The sequence below is a fragment of the Bombina bombina genome, chromosome 3, assembly GCF_027579735.1.
Source record: "Bombina bombina isolate aBomBom1 chromosome 3, aBomBom1.pri, whole genome shotgun sequence".
In the NCBI taxonomy this organism is placed as follows: Eukaryota; Metazoa; Chordata; class Amphibia; order Anura; family Bombinatoridae; genus Bombina; species Bombina bombina.
In genome coordinates, this window is record NC_069501.1 from 752,503,568 (window position 1) to 752,528,633 (window position 25,066).

General features: G+C 38.4%; 1 protein-coding gene across 1 annotated transcript in view; it reads left to right on the forward strand.

Annotated features, from left to right (window-relative positions):
- Positions 1 to 25,066, forward strand: part of DMD (dystrophin) — a 4,487,195-nt gene that overhangs the window by 1,922,671 nt on the left and 2,539,458 nt on the right. The window contains exons 28-29 of the mRNA XM_053707599.1: positions 8,734 to 8,868; positions 11,255 to 11,404. Coding sequence (XP_053563574.1) covers positions 8,734 to 8,868; positions 11,255 to 11,404 — 285 coding nt within the window. The remainder of the gene's footprint in view (positions 1 to 8,733; positions 8,869 to 11,254; positions 11,405 to 25,066) is intronic.

Here is a 25,066-nt window from a genome sequence, read left to right on the forward strand (position 1 = left end):
ACCTCTACTTTATACATTCCAGAAAGCAGGTTTGCATTGTTAGTACATTGAGCCCTATGTCTGCTTTTATCAAAGTTTCAGTGTTAGTCTGCTGACCTAGAAAAAGTACTCATTGCAAATACACAGTTAAAGGCTAGTATTACTTGAGAAGAATGTTCTAGTTGAGATATTGGGTAGCAGATTCCAGTTTCAAAGCAAGTATTTGCAGAGTGCCTTTTAAGATGTTGTTGTTATTATATTACCTATATTCCATCATTTTTAAGTGAGTAGCAGGAAGAAATATGTTACTTTCTCTGAATTATATAAATAAAATCTCAAGTTTACATTCTTTCTCTTTTACACAATTTTATTCTTGCCCACCAGAATATTCTTTATCCATAAGTGCATTGCAAAATTGGAAATCTCAAATGTAGCAAATAGGAAACAGCAAAGGCAATTCTGTAGCATGGTGTAAATCAAAGATGGTGTTTCCAGAAACCTTCAGAAGTAGCAAGTCTGTCATTATTTTAGAAGCATAGAAAAGTGACGCTGCATAGTGTGATTCTGTATGAATTAATTAAATAAAAATAGTGATAGTAAAATGCATACTTTCATTTGGCACTAAACAGCTAGTGCTATAATTGCAGCCTGGTCTTCACAGCAACCAGTTTTAATTATAACAGCAGGTAATCAGAGAATGTGAGGGCTAAATATTTATTTCCAGTTCAACAAAGACTCCTAAAACCCAAAAGTCCACGGACACATATGTGTAACTATGGTTACTAAATGTAAACAAGTAAGGGCTGGATTACAAGGGGAGGGCTAAATTATCGTGCACCCTTAAACAGGCAAATTTGCCCATTTGCGGGCGTGGGATAATTAAACAGCCATTACAAGTGTAGAAATTAGCACTTATTAAATTAACCAGAGATCAGATCTCTTGTTAATTTTAAAAATCTGCCCCAAATGGCACCAAAATACTGTCTAGTGTAGTTTATTGAAAATAAAGATGGCAGCATGCTTATTTCTTTATAAAATTACTGCACTAGGCAGTATTTTGAGGTTAAATTTGGTGGGAGTGGGGTGTAAGAAAAAGACGGCACTGAAAAGTGCCTTTACATTGCGGTGTATGGGGAACTGTGTGTTCCCAGTAAATATACAGTATGTGAATATGCTTATATACACACACATATATATATATATATATATATATATATATATATATATATATATATATTTTATGTGCTAATATTTGTATATACACATATTAATAAATAAATACAGTATATATGTAAATCAGCATATACATATAAATTTATATTTCTTTCATGTAATTGGCAAGAGTCCATGAGCTAGTGACGTATGGGATATACAATTCTACCAGGAGGGGCAAAGTTTCCCAAACCTCAAAATGCCTATAAATACAGCCCTCACCATACCCACAATTCAGTTTTACAAACTTTGCCTTCTATGGAGGTGGTGAAGTAAGTTTGTGCTAAGATTTCTACATTGATATGCGCTTCTCAGCATTGTTGAAGCCTGATTCCTCTCAGTGTACAGCGAATGTCAGAGGGACGTGAAGGGAGTATCACTTATTGAATACGATAATTTCCCCAATTGGGGTCTATTTCATAGGTTCTCTGTTATCGATCGTAGAGATTCATCTCCTACCTCCCTTTTCAGATCGACGATATACTCTCAATTTACCATCATCTCTACTGATAAATTTTTCAGTACTGGTTTGGCTATCTGCTATATGTGGATGGGTGTCTTTTGGTAAGTATGTTTTTTATTACTTAAGACACCTCAGCTATGGTTTGGCACTTTATAAATTTATATAAAGTTCTAAATATATGTATTGTACTTATATTTGCCTTGAGTCAGGTTCATGTATTTCCTTCTGCAGACTGTCAGTTTCATATTTGGGGAATATAAACATTTTTTTAAGAAATGTATTTCTTACCTGGGGTTTAGTCTTTTTTTCAATTGACTACGTCTTGCAAATTGCAGGCAGTATTAGGCCAGCGGGTGCATCAGGGTGGGACTCACAGTCCTCAAGCTATGAAAGAAGTATTTCGGATACTTGCTTGGGTGGAATCCAGCTCCTGTCTAATCTCTGCGGTGCATATCCCAGGTGTAGACAATGGGAGATGGATTATCTCAGCCGCCAGACTTTACATCCAGGGGAGTAGTCTCTCGATCCAGATGTATTTTCTCAGATTGTTCAGATGTGAGGTCTTCCAGAGATAGATCTCATGGCCTCTCATCTAAACAAGAAACTTCCCAGATACATGTCCAGGTCCAGGGATGTTCAGGCGGAAGCAGTGGATGTGCTGACACTTCCTTGGTGTTATCATTCTGCTTACATTTTCCCGCCTCTAGTTCTCCTTCCAAGAGTGATCTCCAAAATCATCATAGAGCAATCATTTGTGTTGCTGGTGGCTCCACCATGGCCACACAGGTTTTGGTATGCGGATCTGGTTCGCATGTCCAGTTGCCCGCCTTGGCCATTTCCGTTACGGCCAGATCTACTATCTCAAGGTCCGTTTTTCCATCAGGATCTCAAATCATTAAATTTGAAGGTATGGAAATTGAATGCTTAGTACTAAGTCATAGAGGTTTCTCTGACTCAGTGATTAATACTATGTTACAAGCTTGTAAATCTGTCTCTAGAAAGATTTATTATAGAGTTTGGAAGACTTACATTTCATGGTGTTCTTCTCATAAATTCTCCTGGCATTCTTTTAGAATTCCTAGAATTTTACAGTTTCTTCAGGATGGTTTGGATAAGGGTTTGTCTGCAAGTTCCTTGAAAGGACAAATCTCCGCTCTTTCTGTTTTATTTCACAGAAAGATTGCTATACTTCCTGATATACACTGTTTTGTACAGGCTTTAGTTCGTATGACAGGCTTATGTCATTAAATCAATTTTCTCCTCCTTGGAGTCTTAATTTGGTTCTGAAGGCTTTACAGGCTCCTCCATTTGAACCTAAGCATTCTTTGGACATTAAACTACTTTCTTGGAAAGTGTTGTTCCTTTTGGCCATCTCTTCTGCTAGAAGAGTTTCTGAGCTATCTGCTCTTTCTTGTGAGTCTCCTTTTCTGATTTTTCATCAGGATAAGGCAGTTTTGCGGACTTCTTTTCTTAGTCGGGTCAGGCCCCGCCTCAGAATTACAGCTCATTCTACTAGATCAGTCTCCACTTCGTGGGCTTTTAAGAATGAAGCTTCAGTTGATCAGATTTGCAAAGCGGTAACTTGGTCCTCTTTGCATACATTTACTAAATTCTACCATTTTGATATAGTTGCTTCTTCGGAAGCAGTTTTTGGTAGAAAAGTTCTTCAGGCAGCTGTTTTAGTTTGATTCTTCTGCTTTTGATTTTTTTTCTTTCAATTATGAAAATAAACTTATTTTTTTGGGTTGTGGATTATTTTTTTCAGCAGAAAATGGCTGTTTTTATTTTATTCCCTCCCTCTCTAGTGACTCTTGAGTGGAAAACTCCACATCTTGGGTATTGCTATCCCATACGTCACTAGCTCATGGACTCTTGCCAATTACATGAAAGAAAACATAATTTATGTAAGAACTTACCTGATAAATTCATTTCTTTCATATTGGCAAGAGTCCATGAGGCCCATCCTTTTTTATGGTGGTTATGATTTTTTGTATAAAGCACAATTATTTCCAAATTTCTTTTGTTGATGCTTTCTACTCCTTTCTTTATCACCCCACTGCTTGGCTATTCGATAAACTGAATTGTGGGTATGGTGAAGGCTGTATTTATAGGCATTTTGAGGTTTGGGAAACTTTGCCCCTCCTGGTAGGATTGTATATCCCATACGTCACTAGCTCATGGACTCTTGCTGGTGCTGAAGTTCTGATGCTGTTTCAGAATGATGCTATCGAAGTGGGCTCTTGTGAGCGCAATGCTTCCTAGCAATGTGAATGTGAGGTCGCATTCGCATTGCTGAAAACTTGTAATACCAGCACACTGGTATTTCACAGTGGCGTGCAAATATCACTTCTATCAAAGCGATATTTAGCGTTCCACTTGTAATTTGGCCCTAAATTGCTATTCAGATAATCTGTGGACAAGTATATCCAGTTACCCAAATATATAATTGCAGTTAAAAACATAAACATTCATGCACATTATGCTAGTATCTTTTAGAATCTTATAGACTACCCAAGAGATTGAAGTAGAGCAGTTGGAGCAAGTAATTTGGTGTCATCAGAGACTTTTGCATAGGTTTATTTGTTACCTTATTTTGAATTAATATTTACAGTTTTTATAATTGCAAGCATTGGTTATTTTATTTTTAAGAGTTTTAGTGCACAGTCTACTCCAGAATTTTTATTTACCCATTCCTCTGTTTTGCATAACCAACATGGTTATATTAATATACTTTTTTCGTCTGTTATTACCTTGTATCTAATCCTTTGCAGACTGCTCCATTATTTAAGTTCTTTTGACAGACATGCATTTTAGCCAATCAGTGCTGATTCCTATGTAACTCCATGTGCATGAGCACAATGTTATCTATATGGTACACATAAACTAATGCCATCTAGCTGTGAAAAACTGTCAAAATACCCTGAGATAAGAAGTGGCCTTCAAGGGCTTAGAAATTTGCATATGAGCCTTCCCAGGTTTAGCTTTCAAAAAAGAGAACAAAGAAAATTTAATGATAAAAGTAAATTACTTTTTAATACCATCTGTCTCTGGTTTCCAAGAAATTATTAAAAAGTGATTTTGATAGAGCATTCTAGAATTTTATATTGTAATTATCTGTAATAACATTTAAAATCCAAAACTGAAGAACTTACAGCATTAAAAGCATGTAACAAGAAACATCAGAATGGATTTTTCCTCTGCAAACATTTATAATGATGATTGACCTCAAATATATTTATCTTCATTTTGAAATTTCTGCTGCTGATCAGCACTTTCTCAGAATCACCATAGGAGTTGACCATTTCTAGCTAATTTCCCCTCCTTCAGATTTTCTAATGGGCCAAGAATGGCTTATCTTATTGTTTATTATCATTCTTCCAAATGTCTTGCAAGAATATGTTCAGACTTTGTGATGAGACATATCCCTAAACTAATGAGTCGGGTTTATTTATATCAGCTAAAAACCATGGTATGCATCTGAATCTGACCAAATCATTCAATTATTATATATTGTAACATGTTCAGTACAGTGAGATCTTATATAGACAATAAAAAAAACTAGAAAGTCTAGGCTACTGTATTCTAGGAAATGTTAAGATCACAAACACAAAATCTTCTTCCTAAATAAAAATAATAATAAAAAAAATGCCAAAAGCAAGAAGACTTTCCCTTTAAAATACATATTATACCATTATGCTATAAAATTCATATAAACAAAATATTCTATACATATGTTCAATATACCCACAATCCCCAGCACCTTTAAGTGTATTATTTATGTCCTAGTTTTATTATTGTATTGTAGCAAAAGTGGTTGTTTCTGTTAACACATGTAAATTATATAGCTAATCAATACTGTGTAAAGGGATGATTTACATTACGCCTTCAATGTAGTAGGCAATATTGCTTTGAAAATATTGCCAGTGTTAGGAAAGCATTAGCACCCATAGGGATGTATAGTAAAACGCCTCTTGGTGAGATTGCCTTCATACACTGATTTCAGATCTTTTAAAAATTTCACAACCAATCTCAATTACACAACGGATCCCTTTTTAAAATATGTCCATCACCACGATGCTTTGATTATTAAGGCCTTAGCGCAAATATCTCACCAGCATGGAGAGAAATCATCAGCTTATTATATTGTAATGTAAGTGTCTCTCTTTCATATATAGACAATTAGGGAACTCCCCTTACTGAGATGCACAGTTCTGAAGGCAGACATCCCAACCTGCAAAAACTCATTTCAGGGAGGTGGCTTCACCCGCTACTGCCACGCAACCCCCCCCCCCCACTCCTAGTTATATACTGGATACCTTGAAACCCTACATAAGATAGAGACTTATCATTAAAGTAGCTTCCCACTAAAGTCACATTAAAAAAAGTAGCTTTACTGCACAACCACATACAACAAACCTATTTTCCAGTGATCGCACGCTTGTTGAATGCTAAAATATTTTAGAATACAAAGTTTAATTATGTGCAGTAAATAAGATATTATTTGTGTTTTTATTTTATTAAAATCAGTGTGGGGGAGGGGTGGTTCTTAGTGATGCATGCTTTAAGGGTTCTATAACGTCCCAGCAACTAAAGGCATTCCTTAAAGAATACACTTTCCGGATTTGGGCCACATTGGATCATGGTACTTGGAGTTTCAGGGAGATTGCATTCCATTTGCTGGCATCAGGGAGCCGCTATTACAATCAGGGAGACTCCCTAAACTTCAGGGAGAGTTGGGATGTCTGTGAAGGTAAAAAATTGCTTTCAGAGCATTCCAAAAGGGGTCGTATAATACTAATTATCAGATCGCTGTCCAGAGTTTCGCACAAACATAAGTTATTGTTTTTTTTTTCCTGTGGAAGATACAGGTGTTTTAAAGATCAAGTAAAAATATATCACTCACTAGTGAATATCTTTTTTTTTTTTTTTTAGCAAAGGTCTCAGGCTAATATTGCCAAAATAAAACTCAGTTTGAGACACTGATAAAAGATTTCAGGTTGAAAGCAAATATTTGCAGCTAACAGGCTGTTTTTATTCCACAGTTTTCTAGTGACCTAGTGTCGGGAGACTCATGTAACATGTATGGCAGCTCTGCATTATAATTTTTAGAGAGGTTTGCCAGTCTGTTATCTCACGCAGAAATGTATGCTGAAGACTTATTATAGCATAATACTATATTATTTATTTTAATTTACGTCTTTCAGCTATACTGTATGTTCTGCATTTGTAAATATGTGTATGCTTATGCATTTCAGCTATTTGGTATAGATATATATGTATGTATATGTATGTATATTTATGCATGTGTATGTATTTACTGTATATATATAGTGTGATAGAAATACCCCTCTCATTGGCACTCATCAACTGCAAACTTTAAACAACATAGAAAAACACCTTTCCAATACACTTTTGTTATGTAATTTGCTTTGTTCTCTTGGTATCCTTTGCTGAAATTGATACCTATGTAGGTTAAGGAGCTGGGAGATAGCTGCAGATTGTTGGCTGCACATATATGCCTCTTGTCATTGGTTAACCAATGTGTTCAGCTAACTCCCAGTAGTGCATTGCTGCTCCTTCAATAAAGGATACCAAGAGAACAAAACAAATTTGATAACAGCAGTAAATTGGAAAATTGTTTTAAGTTATATGCTCTGTCTGAATCATGAAAGAAAAAAAATGTGGGTTTCATGTCCATTTAAAGGCTCAGAACCCTTAGACATCAGTCTTTTATTCTGTCTCTCATAGGTTCTATTTTACAGAGCTAGCACGTCCTATTTAAAGGGACAGTCTGCTCAAAAATAAACTTTCGTGATTCAGATAGGGCATGCAATTTTAAACAACTTTCCCATTTACTTTTATCATCAAATTTGCTTTTTTCTTAGCATTCTTTGTTGAAAGCTAAACCTAAGTAGGCACATATGCTAATGCCTTAGCTCTTGAAGGCCCCCTCTTTTCTGAATGCATTTGACAGTTGTTCACAACTAGAGGGTGTTAGTTCATATGTGCCATATAGATAACATTGTGCTCACGTCCATGGAGTTACCTAAGAGTCAGCACTGATTGGCTAAAATGCAGGTATGTCAAAAGAACTGAAATAGGGGGGCAGTCTGGAGGGGCTTATATGCAAGGTAATCACAGAAGTTAAATGTGTATTAATATAACTGTGATGGTTATGCAAACTGGGGACTGGGTAAAAAGGGATTATCCATCTTTTAAACAATACAAATTCTAGTGTAAACTGTCCCTTTAACAAATATTGATTAGTATGTATTAGCTGAAGGTGAGTGAAGTTGAGACTGGCGAAAACCTGTACTGGGTTCTCTACCTGTAACTCTCTGCACAACCTTCAGCTGTGGAGTGGCTTAATGGCCCAAAAAACACATAAATATATAACTTGAAGACTTCAGAGATTTCTACTTAGAGTAAAAATAGTAACTGATCAGAAGAAAAAAAAAGAGAAAATAAATTATAACACTAGCATTTAATGCATTTCTCTTATTATCTTCTATGAGATTATATTTATTATTTATCTCTACTTGATAAATCAGCTGCCAAGACTTTATCCTTTATAAAAGTTAGGCCATTTATTTTTGACAATAGCATTATTTCTAAACCATTGACTTCAAATAATTTAATCTGCAAAAGAATAAATTTCAGCTATTTGGTTTTATATCATTTATCGGCCATTTTTTGTTAAATTTATTATTACTGTTTATTATTATTGTTTATTTATAAAGAACTAACATATACTGCAGTGCATTTGTGTGCACATTTGCTGCAGCAATAATTTATTATTTTTAGTTTCACTGCATTGTTTACTTACTTTGCTCTTAAACACTGGCTTTCAAACCAGTCTTCAGGTCTCCCTAACAGGCCAGATTTTGAGGATATCTGAACTGGAGCACAGGTGAAATAATCAGCTGATTAGTATACCTGGTTATTTTACCTGCTCTCACCCAAGGTAATCCTGAAAACCTGGCCTGTTAGGGAGGCTTGAGAACAGGTTTTAATACTAGTGTCTAAAATATTTTTTATATGGCCTCATCAAGATGTATAATTCATGCTTTTTTTTTCAGGAGGTTTGGTCGTGTTGGCATGAACTATTATCATATTTAGAAGCTGAAAACCAATGGCTTGATGATGTTGAGAGAAAGTTGAAAGCAACAGAGAATATCAAAGGAGGACCAGACGAGATCACAGAAACTCTAAGTGTATGTTTGCATGGCTTGGGATGAACTTAACAGGACACACAAGATGTTCATCAAATGATCACTTTTTAACAGCCATAATCATTAACCCCTTTATCCTGGGGGCAAATGTTTGACATTGGAACAATGTTCCAATGTAAACATTCGCTTGAAAAAGGAAATCATGTGATTGTCAATGCGATCACATGATTTCAAGGCTGGGATTGTATCATGGGGGACTGCCTACTCTGCTAGGCATGCCCCCAGGTCCAATTTCTCATTCCCGGAGAGGAGGAGGCTGCAGGATGCCATATAAGATAGGATTTTCCATGCCGTTGTAAAAGCATTGAAGCCCGGCATGAAGGGGTTAACATAAGAGGCTAGTGTTGCTACTTTTGCCATGTTTTGCTCAACAGTTATGATTTACACATACTGCAGGGAGGAACATAAACAGTGCTGCTGGATAATACTATTCATTCTCCTCTGTACATGCCCTGCAGCTTGGATAAGTCATATCTGTCAAGGAAAACATTGCCAAGGCGGCAACCCTACAGGGCTCAAAAACTACAAACATGGCAGAACACTGGGAGCTAGATACTATAAGTACCACTCTTCTCTGTGATAGCTTAACTTAAGCGGAAATTCCAGCTAAAATTGTAATTCAGACGGGTGCATTTCACTTTTGTATAAAAGCATTTTTGCAATGTATATGAATTAGCAAAAATGCTTCTAGTTAAAGCTATAGCTGTTTCAAGAGTATATGTAAGTATGCTCCGTGCACTAGCATTTTAAACACAGCACTTGCTCAGAGAGCCTAAATGCTTGTATCATTTGGTAATGACTTAGTTTGCAACATTGCTGACATGATACAAGCACCACTGGCTCTCTGAGCAGCTGAAGTATTTAAAATGCTGGTGCACTGAGAATATCCAGCTATGCTTCACATGCACGTGCAGAGAAACATGTTAACACTAAAACAGTGACAACTTTTATTAGAAGAATTTTCGCTAATACATGAATATTGTAAATATATTTACTTTCAAAGATGTAATTCATCTATGTACATTTCAAATTTGACTGGAATGTCCCCTTAACTTGTTGCTTTCAGTAGTTTCTTGAAAGCAATTCGGGCCATACAACATTGCAGTTACTCCAAGTACTGTGGCAATTCCCTAGTAATAGAGATAACTACTAATTTCTCTGGGATCATCTGCAGTTTATGATACTGTTGCTGTTATGTGCACCTAGCCCCAAAGTGGAGACTCCTCTATCACCACACTTCTTAAAAGATGTTTTGAACTGTTTTTGCAACCCCACAGGAATCTTAAAACCCATCTAAGATCTAATGTTGGTTACTAAAACGTTGGAAAGGAATTCCAATATCAATAGATGTTAGATTATATTTTAGAAACAGGATCATACACAGGCTGCTATTATTTCCTGGGAGAGCTTCATTATATTTTTTTGTGATTTGTGAGACAGGAGACCATTTAAAAGAAATCTTTACAGAGGGAAAATGCATGATGCATGGAGTGGTCCATTGGGTAAAAGGGGTCGCAGTTAGAGCTAACTATGCAGACAAAGAGTTATTGATGCTTTGATAGAGTTTTTAATTGGGGTAATTGCAAGATAGGGTTAACTGTGATGGAGAGGATGTGGTTTGATTTTATTTGTTGAGGTTTTGTTAGGGCGAAAGGTCTGTAACACTGTTATCATCAACTTTACTTTGTTCCTTTTGTATTCTTTGTTGATAGCTAAATCTAGGTAGGCTCATATGCTAATTTCTAAACCCTTGAAGGCCACCTCTTATTTCAATGCATTTGGCAGTTTTTCACAGCTAGTGGGCGTTATACGGATAAAATTGTGACCATGCCCGTGGAGTTACAAATGAGAGGGCACGGATTGGCTAAATGCATATCTGTCAAAAGAACTGAAGTAAGAGGGCAGTCTGCAAAGGCTTAGATACAAGGTAATTAGAGAGATAAAAAGTATATTAATATAACCGTGTTGGTTATGCAAAACAGGGAAATGGGTATTAAAGGGATTATCTATCTTTTTAAACAATAACAATTCTGGAGTGTCCCTTTAAGAATACAATACATAAGTAATATAGCTGATAATTGAATTAAAATTATTTGAAAATATACTTTGTCAGGGTAGTCCTAGGTAAAAGCAAGTTTCCTAAATTGCCTTATGCCTGTGCAAAAGGTTTCTTTTTCCCAGTACTTTAAGTTGAAATAATTTTCAATACTCCATTTTGTCATTTAAAGGGTATTGCATGTCACAAACAGGAATGTAATTAAGAAAAAGTAACTTTTTTTTCTTTAATAACCTGTCATGAAATGTGTCGCTCTGTAGGGGTCAATATGTTCAGACACTACAAAGTCAATAAATCTCTATTACATTTCAGTCCATTGGAAAAATTATGAAACATCCGGAAGACAATCGGAACCAGATTAAGGAATTGGCTCAGACACTGACCGATGGAAGAGTGCTGGATGAACTGATTAATGAGAAATTGGAGACTTTCAATACACGTTGGGAAGAAGTACAACAAGAGGTGCTGTAGACCTGTCACATGATCTCTAGACCATTTATTTAAACATTTAAGTTGATTAATTCATTATATTGGCCTGTGCTCTGATATCTTTAGCTAAAAGCACTCTATCAGAGGGCATTACAGCTGATAATATTGAGTAAGGTAGGATTAGAGGTTCATGCTAGGTTTAGAGATAGCAGATGTGCTTTTAGCAGGATCTTGGTTGGTGGATTTATCTATGTACTGTACTTCATTTTTTTAGTTTTTTATATTTATTTTTAATGAAACTATTTTAGTAATAACACCAATATACTGTGCATTTATTGTGCTTCAGATAAATTTATATTTTTTATTACAACTTGCAGCTTTTCTATTACTTATGTGCCAGAAAAATGTTCTATTAAGGAAGTTTCCATCATTCAAAGGGACATGAAACCCACATTTTTTTTTTCATGATTCAGATACAGCATACAATTTTTAAACAAATTTCCAGTTTAAAGCTATTATCAAATTTGATTAATTCTGTTGGTATCATTTGTAGAAGGAGAAGCAAAAAACTATCGGAAGCTAGCTGAGCACATCTGGTGAGCCAATGACAAAAGGTATATACACGCCTCCACCAATCAGCAGCTAGCTCCCACTAGTTCATTGATGCGCCTGATTCTTCCTAGGTGTGCTTTTCAGCAAAGGATATCAAGAGAATGAAGCAACTTTGATAACGGCAGTAAAATTGTAAGTAGTTTAAAATTGCATACTCTAGCTGAATCATGAAAGTTTCATTTTGACTTTACTGTCCTATTTACTATAGGGAACACTAGATGTAAAATAAATGTTATTGTTTAAAACTAGTTTTAACAGTAAGTATAGCTAGTGTACTTTTAGCAGGGTTATTCCCATTGGTTGGTGTAAATGTCTGTCCACTGTGCTATATGCTAATTATTATTCTTTCTTTTATTGAACTGCTGCATTTTAGTAACGAAAAATCAAAATACTTGGCATGAATTATGCTTCAGAAACAAAGCATAAAACTACCTAAACTTACTTTAATACAATATACTCAGACTATTTTGCTTATTTATGTTTGCTAATTATATTAAAAAAATGACTATAGTGGGTTTTCCTTATTGTTAGCTTCCAATTGAAATAAGTCCTCTGCAAATGGCACATTAGCGATTAATTCATAAATAACAAACTTATATTTATATCCATGTCTGAAACTAGTCAGTATTTGTGAATATTTATATAACTATGTGCTTACTATACTACATGCAGTAGAGAAATTTACACTTGCGCCTAGATTTAGAGTTCTGCGTTAGCCTTCAAAAGCAGCCTTAAGGGCTCCTAACGCTGCTTTTTACCGCCCGCTGGTATTTAGAGTCAGCCAGGAAAGGGTCTAACGCTCGCTTTCCAGCCGAGACTTTTCCATACCACAGATCCCCTTACGTCAACTGCGTATCCTATCTTTTCAATGGGATCTTCCTAACGCCGGTATTTAGAGTCTTGGCTGAAGTGAGCGGTAGACCCTCTACCAACAAGACTCCAGCCGCAGAAAAAAGTCAGTAGTTAAGAGCTTTCTGGGCTAACGCCGGTTCATAAAGCTCTTAACTACTGTGCTCTAAAGTACACTAACACCAATAAACTACCTATGTACCCCTAAACTGAGCCCCCCCCCACCCACATCGCTGCCACTATAATAAAAAAATGTAACCCCTAATCTACCGACCGCACATCGCCGCCACCTACATTATCCCTAAGAAACCCTAATATGCTGCCCCTAACATTGCCAACACCTACATAATATTTATTAACCCCTAATCTGCCCCCCTCAATGTCGCCGCTACCTACCTACACTTATTAACCCCTAATCTGCCGACCGGACCTCACCGCTACTCTAACAAATGTATTTTTTTTGTAGTTTAGTTTATTTAATTGTATGTAATTGTAGTTAATTGATTTAATTTATTTATTGATAGTGTAGTGTTAGGTTTAATTGTAACTTAGGTTAGGATTTATTTTACAGGTAATTTTGTAATTATTTTAACTAGGTAGCTATTACATTGTTAATAACTATTTAATAGCTATTGTACCTAGTTAAAATAAATACAAAGTTGCCTGTAAAATAAATATAAATCCTAAAATAGCTACAATATAATTATTCGTTATATTGTAGCTATATTAGGGTTTATTTTACAGGTAAGTATTTAGCTTTAAATAGGAAGACTTTAGTTAATAATATTTAATTTATTTCGTTAGATTAAAATTATATTTAACTTAGGGGGGTGTTAGGGTTAGACTTAGCTTTAGGGGTTACTACATTTATTAGAGTAGCGGTGAGGTCCGGTCGGCAGATTAGGGGTTAATACTTGAAGTTAGGTGACTGCGATGTTAGGGAGGGCAGATTAGGGGTTAATACTATTTATTACAGTGGCGGCGAGGTCCGGTCAGCAGATTAGGAGTTAATAAGTGTATGTAAGGTAGCGGCGACGTGGGGGGGCAGATTAGGGGTTAATAAATATACTATAGGGGTCAGCGGCGTTGTGTGCAGCAGATTAGAGGTACATAGGTATAATGTAGGTTGCGGCGGTGTCCGGAGCGGCAGATTAGGGTTTAATAATAAAATGCAAGGGTCAGCGATAGTGGGGGGGGGGCAGATTAGGGGTTAATAAGTGTAAGGTTTGGGGTGTTTAGACTCGGGGTACATGTTAGGGTGTTAGGTGCAGACTTAGGAAGTGTTTCCCCATAGGAAATAATGGGGCTGCGTTTGGAGCTGAACGCTGCTTTTTTGCAGGTGTTAGGTTTTTTTCAGCCCAAACTGCCCCATTGTTTCCTATGGGGATATCGTGCACGAGCACGTTTTTCCAGCTACCGCTACCGTAAGCAACGCTGGTATTGAGAGTTGAAGTGGCGGTAAATATGCCTGTACGCTCCCTTTTTGGAGCCTAACGCAGCCTTTCAGAGAACTCTCAATACCAGCATTATATAAAAGGGCGGGGGGGAAAAAAAACACGCGTAGCTAACACACCCCTTTGGCCGCAAAACTCTAAATCTAGCCTTTGGTTTGTTGTTTATTTCAACTGCCACTTTCACACCAAAACATTGACATTTTTGTTAGACATATAGGGGGATGTTTATCAAAGCGTCAACTATATTGCATTCGCAGCCTTACATCGCCAAATATTGCGGCCGCGGATCTGAATACGCTCTCGTCATTTATAACAAAAGCCGTCAAAACACACGCACCAAGTACGGGGCGATGAGCATCGGACTGTTAACTAGCAGTCATCGATCTTGCGTCCATTCAGCTTTTTCCCAAATTTATTTATACCATTTCACTAACTAAACGCTGCCACTATACTAAAATCTTTAACCCCTATCCCTCCGCTCCCCGACACCGCCGCAACCTAAATAAACTTATTAACCCCTATCCCACCACTCCCTAACACCGCCGCAACATAAAGTTATTAACCCCTATCCCGCTGCTCCCGACACTACCGCAACCTAAATAAACTTTTTTACCCCTAAACCTCTGGCCTCCCACACCTAACACCCTAACATAAACCCCAAGTCTAAACACCCCTACTCTGCTGCCCCCGACATCGCCGCCACCTACATAATATTATTAACCCCTATTCCACCACTCCCTGACACAGCTGCAACATAAATAAAGTTAGTAATCCCTTTCCCCCCGCTCTCTGACACCGCTGCAACCTAAATAAACTTATTAACCCCTAAACCTCTGGCCTCTCACATCACCACCACTAACTAAACCTATTAACCCCTAAACCGTCAGCCCTCCACATCACACAAAACTAAATTAAGCTATTAACCCCTAAACCTAACAACCCCTTAACTTTAAATTACAATTACAACATCCCTATCTTCAAATAAATTAAAACTTACCTTTAGAATTAAAATTAACAAATTTTAAACTATTAATTAACCTACACTAACTATTATACTACAATTAAATTAAACTACCAATTAAATAAACTAAATTACATTGTGCTGCCTCAATGGGGCATAGCATATTACATAGCCTCTGTTAATATTCATGTTGTTATAGTTAAGAAATTATATATTTTTATGCCATTTCTCTCAAGGCTTCCCTATGTTTATTCTGTACTGCCATCTAGTGACCCTTTTTGGTAATGCTCCTGTTTTCTAGAATATCTTACCTCTGACCTATTATGCATTTCCTTTTTGTGTATTGCTCCGCCCTTGTAGTGTGATGATGGTTTCCTGTGTCATGCCTGCAGCTAACAGGCCTCATGTAACAAGCACTCATGTTAATTACATTGCAAGCTACGATCAGTATCATCTTTTGACCGCTTAAATACTTTAACCATTCATCTGCTGTATTTTATTATCTGCTGTAACCTGATAGAATAAAGCAACTTTGTGGATGGACAAGGTATTGGTGAGTTCAGCTATCTGACAAGGATTGTCTGCAGTGATTGTATCTTCTTATACAGGCCAGGCATAGAGGTCTCAGCAAGGGATAGATCATTATTACAACTATCTGAGTCAGAGTAGTCAAAAGATGTATAGAATTCCTACAGTCTACTATGTATATGTGTGTGTCTAATCTGCAATCAAGCTCAGGGCCATCCGCAATCTTGTGAAAGCACATGGTCGCACAAGTTTACTGCACTTCATCTGAATGTTGAAAACTGTTTCTCTGCATTGAACTGTTACCCCACCTGTCTAAGCTGCTGTTTGTCTTCTTAAAGAGACAGTACCATTTTTTGCAAAACTTGAAAAAATGTCTAGACAAGGCTCTGAGCACTCTTTTTTTATAGCAGAACCTACGCAGATGCATCATGCCTCTGAACCCGCAGACGTACAGGGAGCAGATCCTGCAGATATTGCTGAACAGAGTGTAAGACCCAAACGTACAATAAAACCGACACATAAACTCAGAGAAAACTACGAATTCACTAGAGATGAGTTCTCCAGCAATCTGTCAGACCTATGGGACAGAATTTCACAATGCATGTCAGTTTTGTCACACTTTAATGATCAACCAGCCAAATTGAGAGACTCTATAGATCACCTATCTGCTGCGTATGAATGCTACCAGCGGCTGTCTGCAAAATACACAGCCTTCTTCCTGGACTTTAATATAGAGGACTCTTCAGCAGAACTGACTAGGACTGATGCACTGGACCAACATAGAGATCTCTTATTGCAAATCGCTAAAGAAAAGGCAGAGTTCCGCATTGCTCAATTGCAGGAGACCATATCTCATAGATCCACATCAACTAAGTTCACTGCACATTCTTCTAGATCCTCTCGCTCTAGAAGTTCAACATTGAGCGACAAGCTAATAGAGGCCCGTGCTGATGCAGAATCAATAAAAGTGCAAAGCTCCTTTACCAGAAGGGAAGCAGAGATGGAAGCTCTCCAAGCACAAATTGCTTTACCCAGCAAGCAGAGGTGAATTCCCAAATAAAGGTTCTGCAAATGGAAAAGAAAGAAGCAGCAGCCCTAGCAAGGCTGAAAGTCCTTGAACAAGTAATGGGGGAAAGTACTAATTCAGATTGCCATATCCCAGCAGATCTGGAAGACCCAGTTGAATGCACTAGTAAATACGTGCTAAAGCATAATATTTGCAATGATACAGAGTCATCTCCTGTGCCTCCTACTTACACCATCGTTCTCAATCTCAACACAGAGACCTCTTAGCACCAAATGCCTGAGCCTCTTCAAATCCACAACACAAGTGCATCTAAGCAGCAAACCGCATCACCTCCCGCTGACAATAAGGTGACTTCCAGTGACAAGCTGCAGCTCAAGCCACAGCCAGCAGAAGCCTTAGAGACTACACCAAAGTTGAATGCTCTTGCAACATCATTTTATCCTGGTAAACTTCACCCTTCTTCACCAAAGAACTTTCAGACCCAAGGGGTTCCTCAAGTTACTTTGGCACCAAAGAGTGAGAGATCAGACTTGACTGACTTCGCCAGATACATGATATGCCGTGAGCTCATTAACACAAGCCTCTCAAGGTTTGATGACTGTCCAGAGAGATACAGGGCCTGGAGATCAACCTTCAAGGCTGCTATCGCTGATCTTGACCTTACAACCAAAGAGGAACTTGATTTGCACATAAAGTGGCTGGGGCCATAATCTGCAGATTGTGTTAAAAGACTGAGAACAGTACATGTTGACCACCCAGATTCAGGCCTTGTTACTGCATGGGCAAGACTTGAGCAAGCCTATGGTAGCTCTGAAGCCATAGAAAGCGCTCTGTTCAAGAGACTGCAAAACTTCCCGAAAATAGGGAACAAAGACTATCGCAAGTTCCAAGAACTAAGTGACCTCCTCATGGAGCTAGAGTTGGCAAAGACAGACTCACGTCTACCTGGACTAAGCATTCTGGACTTCTCATGGTGTCAATACAGTGGTGTCTAAACTACCATGAAACCTGCAAGAGAAATGGGCACAACAGGGCTCAAGATACAAAAGAGACTATAACATATCCTTTCCTCCGTTCTCATACTTTTGCAGGTACATCAGTGATCAAGTCTGGATGAGAAACAATCCCAGCTTCATCTTCTGTGAATCCAACTTGCCTGCTTCATCATCCTCACCAACATCATCAAGGTATGATAACACGGCAGCTAAACAAAGAAACTTTAATAGAGCAATATCTGTTAAAAGAACAGACATCTCACCACCCTTATCCTCTCCTGCACACCAGAGTGACTCAGGCGAGAGAGATAAAGACCCTAATTGTCAGTGCCCTATTCACAGGAAGCCTCACCCTCTTAAGAAATGTTGTGGGCTTAGGGCAAAGACTTTACAAGAGCGCAGGGAGATTCTCCAGAAACTTGGAGTATGCTACAGGTGTTGTGCTTCTTATGGTCACTTTGCTAAAGACTGTAAAGTTGTTATAAAGTGCACAGAATGCAGTAGCGACAGACACGTTACAGCTATGCATCCTACTCCACTTCCAGACAACCCACAGCAGCTAACTGCCTCCACCCCTGTCTCAATTCATGGTGGGGAGCAACAAAGTCATGCTCCAGTCACAGCGAGTGTTTCCTCTGCATGCACAGAAGTCTGTGGAGAAGGCTTAGACTACAAATGCTGTGCCAAGTTATGTCTAGTCAAGATTTACCCACAGGATCAACCTGAGAAAGTTGCTAGGATGTATGCTATAATAGATGAACAGAGCAACAGATCCCTGGTTAAGCCTAAGTTCTTTGAGATCTTTGGCATAGAGGGTCATGCAACACTGTATACTCTCAGAACCTGTTCTGGTTGTGTAGAGGCCTTTGGCAGAAGGGCCAATGGATTCATGGTCTCTCATGTCAAAGGAAATGAAGGCATACCCCTACCAACAATAGTCGAGTGTGACCAGATACCAGATGAAAGGGAAGAGATTCCTACTCCAGAGGCTTCCTATCACCATCCTCACTTAAGGCACCTTGTTGATGAGATTCTGGCAATGGACATGAATGCTAAAATCTTGGTCCTGCTAGGAAGAGATATTCTCGGAGTACATAAAGTACGCGAGCAGTGCGATGGACCTGACGATGCCCCTTATGCACAAAGACTGGATCTAGACTGGGTGATAGTGGGTGATGTATGCTTGAATAGTATGCGTACGTCATCTGAGATCCACTCCTTCAAAACTTACATATTAGGAAATGGACATGCATCCCACTTCAAACAGTGCTCTCTCCATCATGAAGTAAGGGAGAAGCCTCCTGACATGATCCAAATACCTGATGTTACTCCTATACTTTGTGATGACAATCTGGGTACCACAGTGTTTTGTACTACAAGTGATGACAACAAAATAGCCTTGCCAGTTGACGACAGAGAATTCATCAAAGTAATGGACAAAGAATTCTTCAAGGACGCCTCTAACAACTGGGTTGCACCATTGCCTTTTCATGCTGCAAGGGTCAAACTCCCAAACAATTATGAACAGGCGTTATCCAGATTCAACTCACTTCAACGGACACTAAAGAACAGGCCTGAACTGAAGGATTGCCTTTATGAACAGAATCTTTGAAAATGATCATGCTACCAGGCCGGTGTCTGCAAGTGTCTTTGCAAATTCTCCTTGGTTAACAGGCCCTGAATTACTGCTGGATCATCCAGAAGAAACCACAGCTGATGTCTTCAGTCTTCTAGAACCTGACAATTATCCAGAGATTCGTCCTGAAGTAAAAACCCTTGTCACCAGAACTGAACAAAGACTGGTCTTGGGCTGTCAACGCTTTGAACGTTTCTCCAAGTGGACAAGGCTTGTACGTACCATTTTAAGGTTAGTCCACATTGCACACAACTTTCACACAAAGCCCACAGATGCTCACTGTCAAGGTTGGCACTTGTGCCAAAGGTTTCTTTCTGCAAAGGATATTGCTGAAAGTGAACTGTTCATAATATGCAGTGTAAAACAGGATGTCTTTGGCTCAGAAAGTAAATGTACCCGTGACAAGAGGGGCATTCCAAAAAACAGTCCAATAGCTAACCTGAACCCATTCATTGACAATGATGGCATGTTAAGGGTTAGCGGACGATTAAACAAGGCTAAGTTGGGAGGTCAAGAACAGAATCCTCTCATTATACCCGCTCACAATCATATCACCACTTTGCTCATACTGCACTACCATGAAGGGGTTAAGCACCAAGGTAGACATTTCACAGAGGGTGCCATTAGAGCTGCAGTCCTTTGCATTATAGGAGCAAAAAGACAGATTACAGCTGTCAGTGCCGTAAAATAAGAGGTAAACATCAGCAACAGCAAATGTCAGATTTGCCAGCTGACAGGTTAAGTACTGACCCACCTTTCACTCATGTTGGTTTGGATGTCTTTGGACCATCGATGGTAACAGCCCACAGAACTCGAGGTGGCCAAGCAAATAGCAAACGATGGGCAGTGCTGTTCACTTGCATGAGTGTGTGTGCAGTACACATTGAAGTAATAGAATATATGGATGGCTCAAGTTTCATAAATGCTCTAAGGCGATTCCTTGCCATCAGAGAACCAGTCAAAACATTAAGATGTGACTGTGGAACTAATTTCGTTGGAGCCTGTCAAGAGCTACATCTCAACTTTAGGCCAATTCAAGACCTTTTAGCTGAAAAGGGCTGTACATGGATTTTCAATCCTCCTCATTCTTCCCATATGGGTGGCTCCTGGGAGAGAATGATAGGTATCACACGTAAAATACTGGACTCCATGCTTATGGACTTGAAATCCACAAGACTCACCCATAAGATTCTGACCACCTTCCTGGCAGAAGCATCTGCCATAATCAATTCAAGACCACTTGTTCCAGTGTCTGTAGATCCAGAGGCCCCAACTCTCCTCTCTCCAGCTACTCTTCTTACCCAGAAGCTTGGGTCTGTTCCTGCTCCCCCTGGAGACTTTAAAACAGGAAATCTGTGCTACAATCAGTGGAAGCGAGTACAGCACCTTGCCAACTGCTTCTGGAATCATTGGAAGATGCAGTATCTCTCTACTCTGCAAGGACGCAGGAAATGGCAACGTCTGAACCCTAACATCAAGGTTGGAGATCTCGTTCTCCTCAAGGACCAGCAAGCTGAAAGAATCAAATGGCCCATGGGACTGATTGTAAAGAGAATTCCTAGTGATGATGGAAAGATGCGTAAGGTGGAAGTGAAAGTTGCAAGACAAGGGACTATAAAAACTTTCATCAGACCGATCACGGAACTTATCTTGCTCTTGCCCTTTGGAGACTGAACTTACTTATGTATGCTGTTGGATTCTTCCTGTGACTTCAAGAAGGAAGTATCTCAAACTTTAATTGACACAGCTTGAAACTTATATTATAGTTGTTCTTGTATTATATGTATGTTCTCCTTATATCTTTCAGGTCTTCAAGACATCTCTGCAAATCACATTGTTATGCATAACTTCCGTTATGATTTAAATAGTGACATTTACTATGCCAGACAAGGCTTCCCTATGTTTATTCTGTACTGTCATCTAGTGACCCTTTTTGATAATGCTCCTGTTTTCTAGAATATCTTACCTCTGACCTATTATGCATTTCCTTTTTGTGTATTGCTCTGCCCTTGTAGTGTGATGATGTTTTCCTGTGTCATGGCTGCAGCTAACAGGCATCATGTAACCAGCACTAATGTTAATTACATTGCAAGCTACTATCAGTATCATCTTTTGACCGCTTATAAATACTTTAACCATTCATCTGCTGTATTTTATTATCTGCTGTAACCTGATATTCAGAATAAAGCAACTTTTTGGATGGACAAGGTATTGGTGAGTTCAGCTATCTGACAAGATTGTCTGCAGTGATTGTATCTTCTTATACAGGTCAGGCATAGAGGTCTCAGCAAGGGATAGATCATTATTACAACTATCTGAGTCAGAATATACATATTAAAAAACCTAACCCTACTAAAATTATTTAAATATACAATTAAACATTATTACAAAGTCCTAAAGTACAAAACCCCCCCACTAAGTTACCAAAAACAAACAAACACTAAATTATAAAAAATAACAAACCAAGTTATCAAAAATACTTTTTACACCTAATCTAATAGCCCTATCAAAATAAAAAAGCCCCCCAAAATAAAACAAAAACCCTAGCTTACAATAAACTACCAATAGCTCTTAAAAGGGCCTTTTGTGGGGCATTGCCCCAAAGATATCAGCTCTTTTACCTGTTCAAATCATCCAATAGGATTGAGCTATCATCCTATTGGCTGTTCCAATCATCCAAATAGGATTGAGCTCTCATTCTATTGACTGATTGGAACAGCCAATAGGATGAGATCTCAATCATATTGTCTGTTTGGAACAGCCAATAGGATTTTAGCAGCTCTAATTCCTATTGGTTGATTGGAATCTTTCAGCCAATAGGAATGCATTGAAGTTCCAGTGTACGGTGGTGACAGTATGAAGAGGATGCTCCACGCCAGATGTCTTCTGGATGGACCCGCTCCGCACCGGCTGGATGAAGATAGAAGAGGCCACCTGGATGAAGACTTATTGCCGCATGGATGAAGACTTCTTGCCACCTAGATGAGGACTTTGCCGGCTGAATGGATCCTTCAAGCTGGACTTCAAGAACTGTAAGTGGATCGTCGGGGGTTAGTGTTAGGTTTTTTTAAGGGTTTTTTGGGTAGGTTTTATTTTGCAATGCCCATACAAATGCCCTTTTCAGGGCAATGGGTAGCTTAGGTTATTTTAGATCTTTTTTTTTTATTTGGGGGGGTTGGTTGGGTGGTGGGTTTTACTGTTGGGGGAGGTGTTTGTATTTTTTTTTTACCAGTAAAAGAGCTAATATGCTTGGGGCAATGCTCCACAAAAGGCCCTTTCAAGGGCCATTGGTAGTTTATTATAGGCTAGGGTTTTTTATTTCGGGGGGGCTTTTTTATTTTGATAGGGCTATTGGATTTTTGATAATTTGGTTTGTTAATTTTTGTAATTTAGTGTTTGTTTTGGCAACTTAGTGTTTGTTTGTTTTTGTACTTTAGGACTTTGTAATAATGTTTAATTGTATATTTAAATAATTTTAGTAGGTTAGGTTTTTTTAATATGTCATTTAGTTTATTTAGTTCGTAGTTTAATTTTATTGTAGTATAATAGTTAGGGTAGGTTAATTAATAGTTTAAAATTAGTTTATTTTAATTCTACAGGTTAGTTTTAATTTATTTGAAGGGATGTTGTAATTTTAATTTAAAGTTAAGGGATTGTTAGGTTTAGGGGTTAAAAGCTTAAATTAGTTTTTTGTGATGGGGGGGGCTGGTGCTTTAGGGGTTAATAGGTTTAGTTAGTGGTGGTGATGTGGGAGGCCAGAGGTTTAGGAGTTAATAAGTTTATTTAGGTTGCGGCGGTGTCAGGGAGCGGTGGGATAGGGGTTTATAACTTTATTTATGTTGCGGCTGTGGTGGAATAGGGGTTAATAATATTATGTAGGTGGCGGCGATGTCGGGGGCGGCAGTGTAGGGGTTTTTAGACTTGGGGTTTATGTTAAGGTGTTAGGTATAAATGTAACACTTTTTCTACCATAGAAATCAATGAGGTATGCTTCATTCTCTTGCAGCATCGAACATTAGCTTTCGGTGCTTTCATACTCCCTTTGATTTCTGTGGCATCCGCGGCCTCAAGAATGGCGTATTGAAAACCAGGTACGCTGCATCCGAATAGCCGCGAGCGTACCTGTTAGAACCTAAAAGAAAAATAGAGAAAAAAAGAGCGCCCAAAAACGCATCTAAGTGCAGACTGTCTGTCTGTGACATAAAACACACATAAGAATCACACTCACAATTTAAAAGATTAAAACATGCGGTGTATAATATCACCCAATGAGTTCTCTTTTCCTCCTGCTTTACTAGCGTGGCGTGCGGCGTCAGTGACCCAGCTGTCTGTAGGTGTGTTGGGATTTAACCAATCCGGTAGTCACTTCCGTAACTCAACCCTCCGCTATTGGTTGGTTCACGAAGGTTGTTAGAATCCTTCTCCCAATAGAGTATTAAGTCTCTATAACTTCTTAAAAACCACTATTATTGATGTAAAATACATGGATCATCCTTGACTATGTTTATCTTATCTTCTCTGCAGTGGGCAGTTAGAGACAGGTATAAATGAGCTCCTGTAAGGAACAACAATCACTGTGGAGAATATTGCAGGGAGGGATAAGGTTCCAGATCCTGTAGAATGCCCTAGAAGGCAGAATGGTTTTAATTTTGCTGTTAAGACTTGTGCAATATTCTCCACAGTGATTGTTGTTCCTTACAGGAGCTCATTTATACCTGTCTCTAACTGCCCACTGCAGAGAAGATAAGATAAACATAGTCAAGGATGATCCATGTATTTTACATCAATAATAGTGGTTTTTAAGAAGTTATAGAGACTTAATACTCTATTGGGAGAAGGATTCTAACAACCTTCGTGAACCAACCAATAGCGGAGGGTTGAGTTACGGAAGTGACTACCGGATTGGTTAAATCCCAACACACCTACAGACAGCTGGGTCACTGACGCCGCACGCCACGCTAGTAAAGCAGGAGGAAAAGAGAACTCATTGGGTGATATTATACACCGCATGTTTTAATCTTTTAAATTGTGAGTGTGATTCTTATGTGTGTTTTATGTCACAGACAGACAGTCTGCACTTAGATGCGTTTTTGGGCGCTCTTTTTTTTCTCTATTTTTCTTTTAGGTTATTACAACAAGTTCGTTATGGGACTTTTTTAAGGAGCTGCCTGCATTATCAGTATCTGAAAGGAACATGGACTTTTAATTTGGACATTTTTATATCAGATTTGTAAGATCTTTATATTCTTATTTGTACCCTTATTTGAATGTATCCTTCTTACTGTGGATAATACCTGTAGATATAGCTTTATTTTTACTAGAGGTTAACTAGTACATAGATCTATAGTAGCGCCTTGTATACCCTTTCTTTTCTGTACCTGTTAGAAGTTTGATAAATGGGAAAAAGTGTCAAATAGAGCCGATCTGTAATGATGTAAGCATCGATCTGTGTCGGATTGAGACCGCCGGATCGCATGTTACGTCACAAATTTCAACATTTGCCTGTCTTGAGGCTTTAATAACTAGGTCGAATCAATCTCGCAACAATTACGATGTGGAATTCCGGCGTGTTTTCGGTTGACACTTTGATAATTAGGCCCCATTGGGTTATGCATTTCTAAACCCATGTTGTA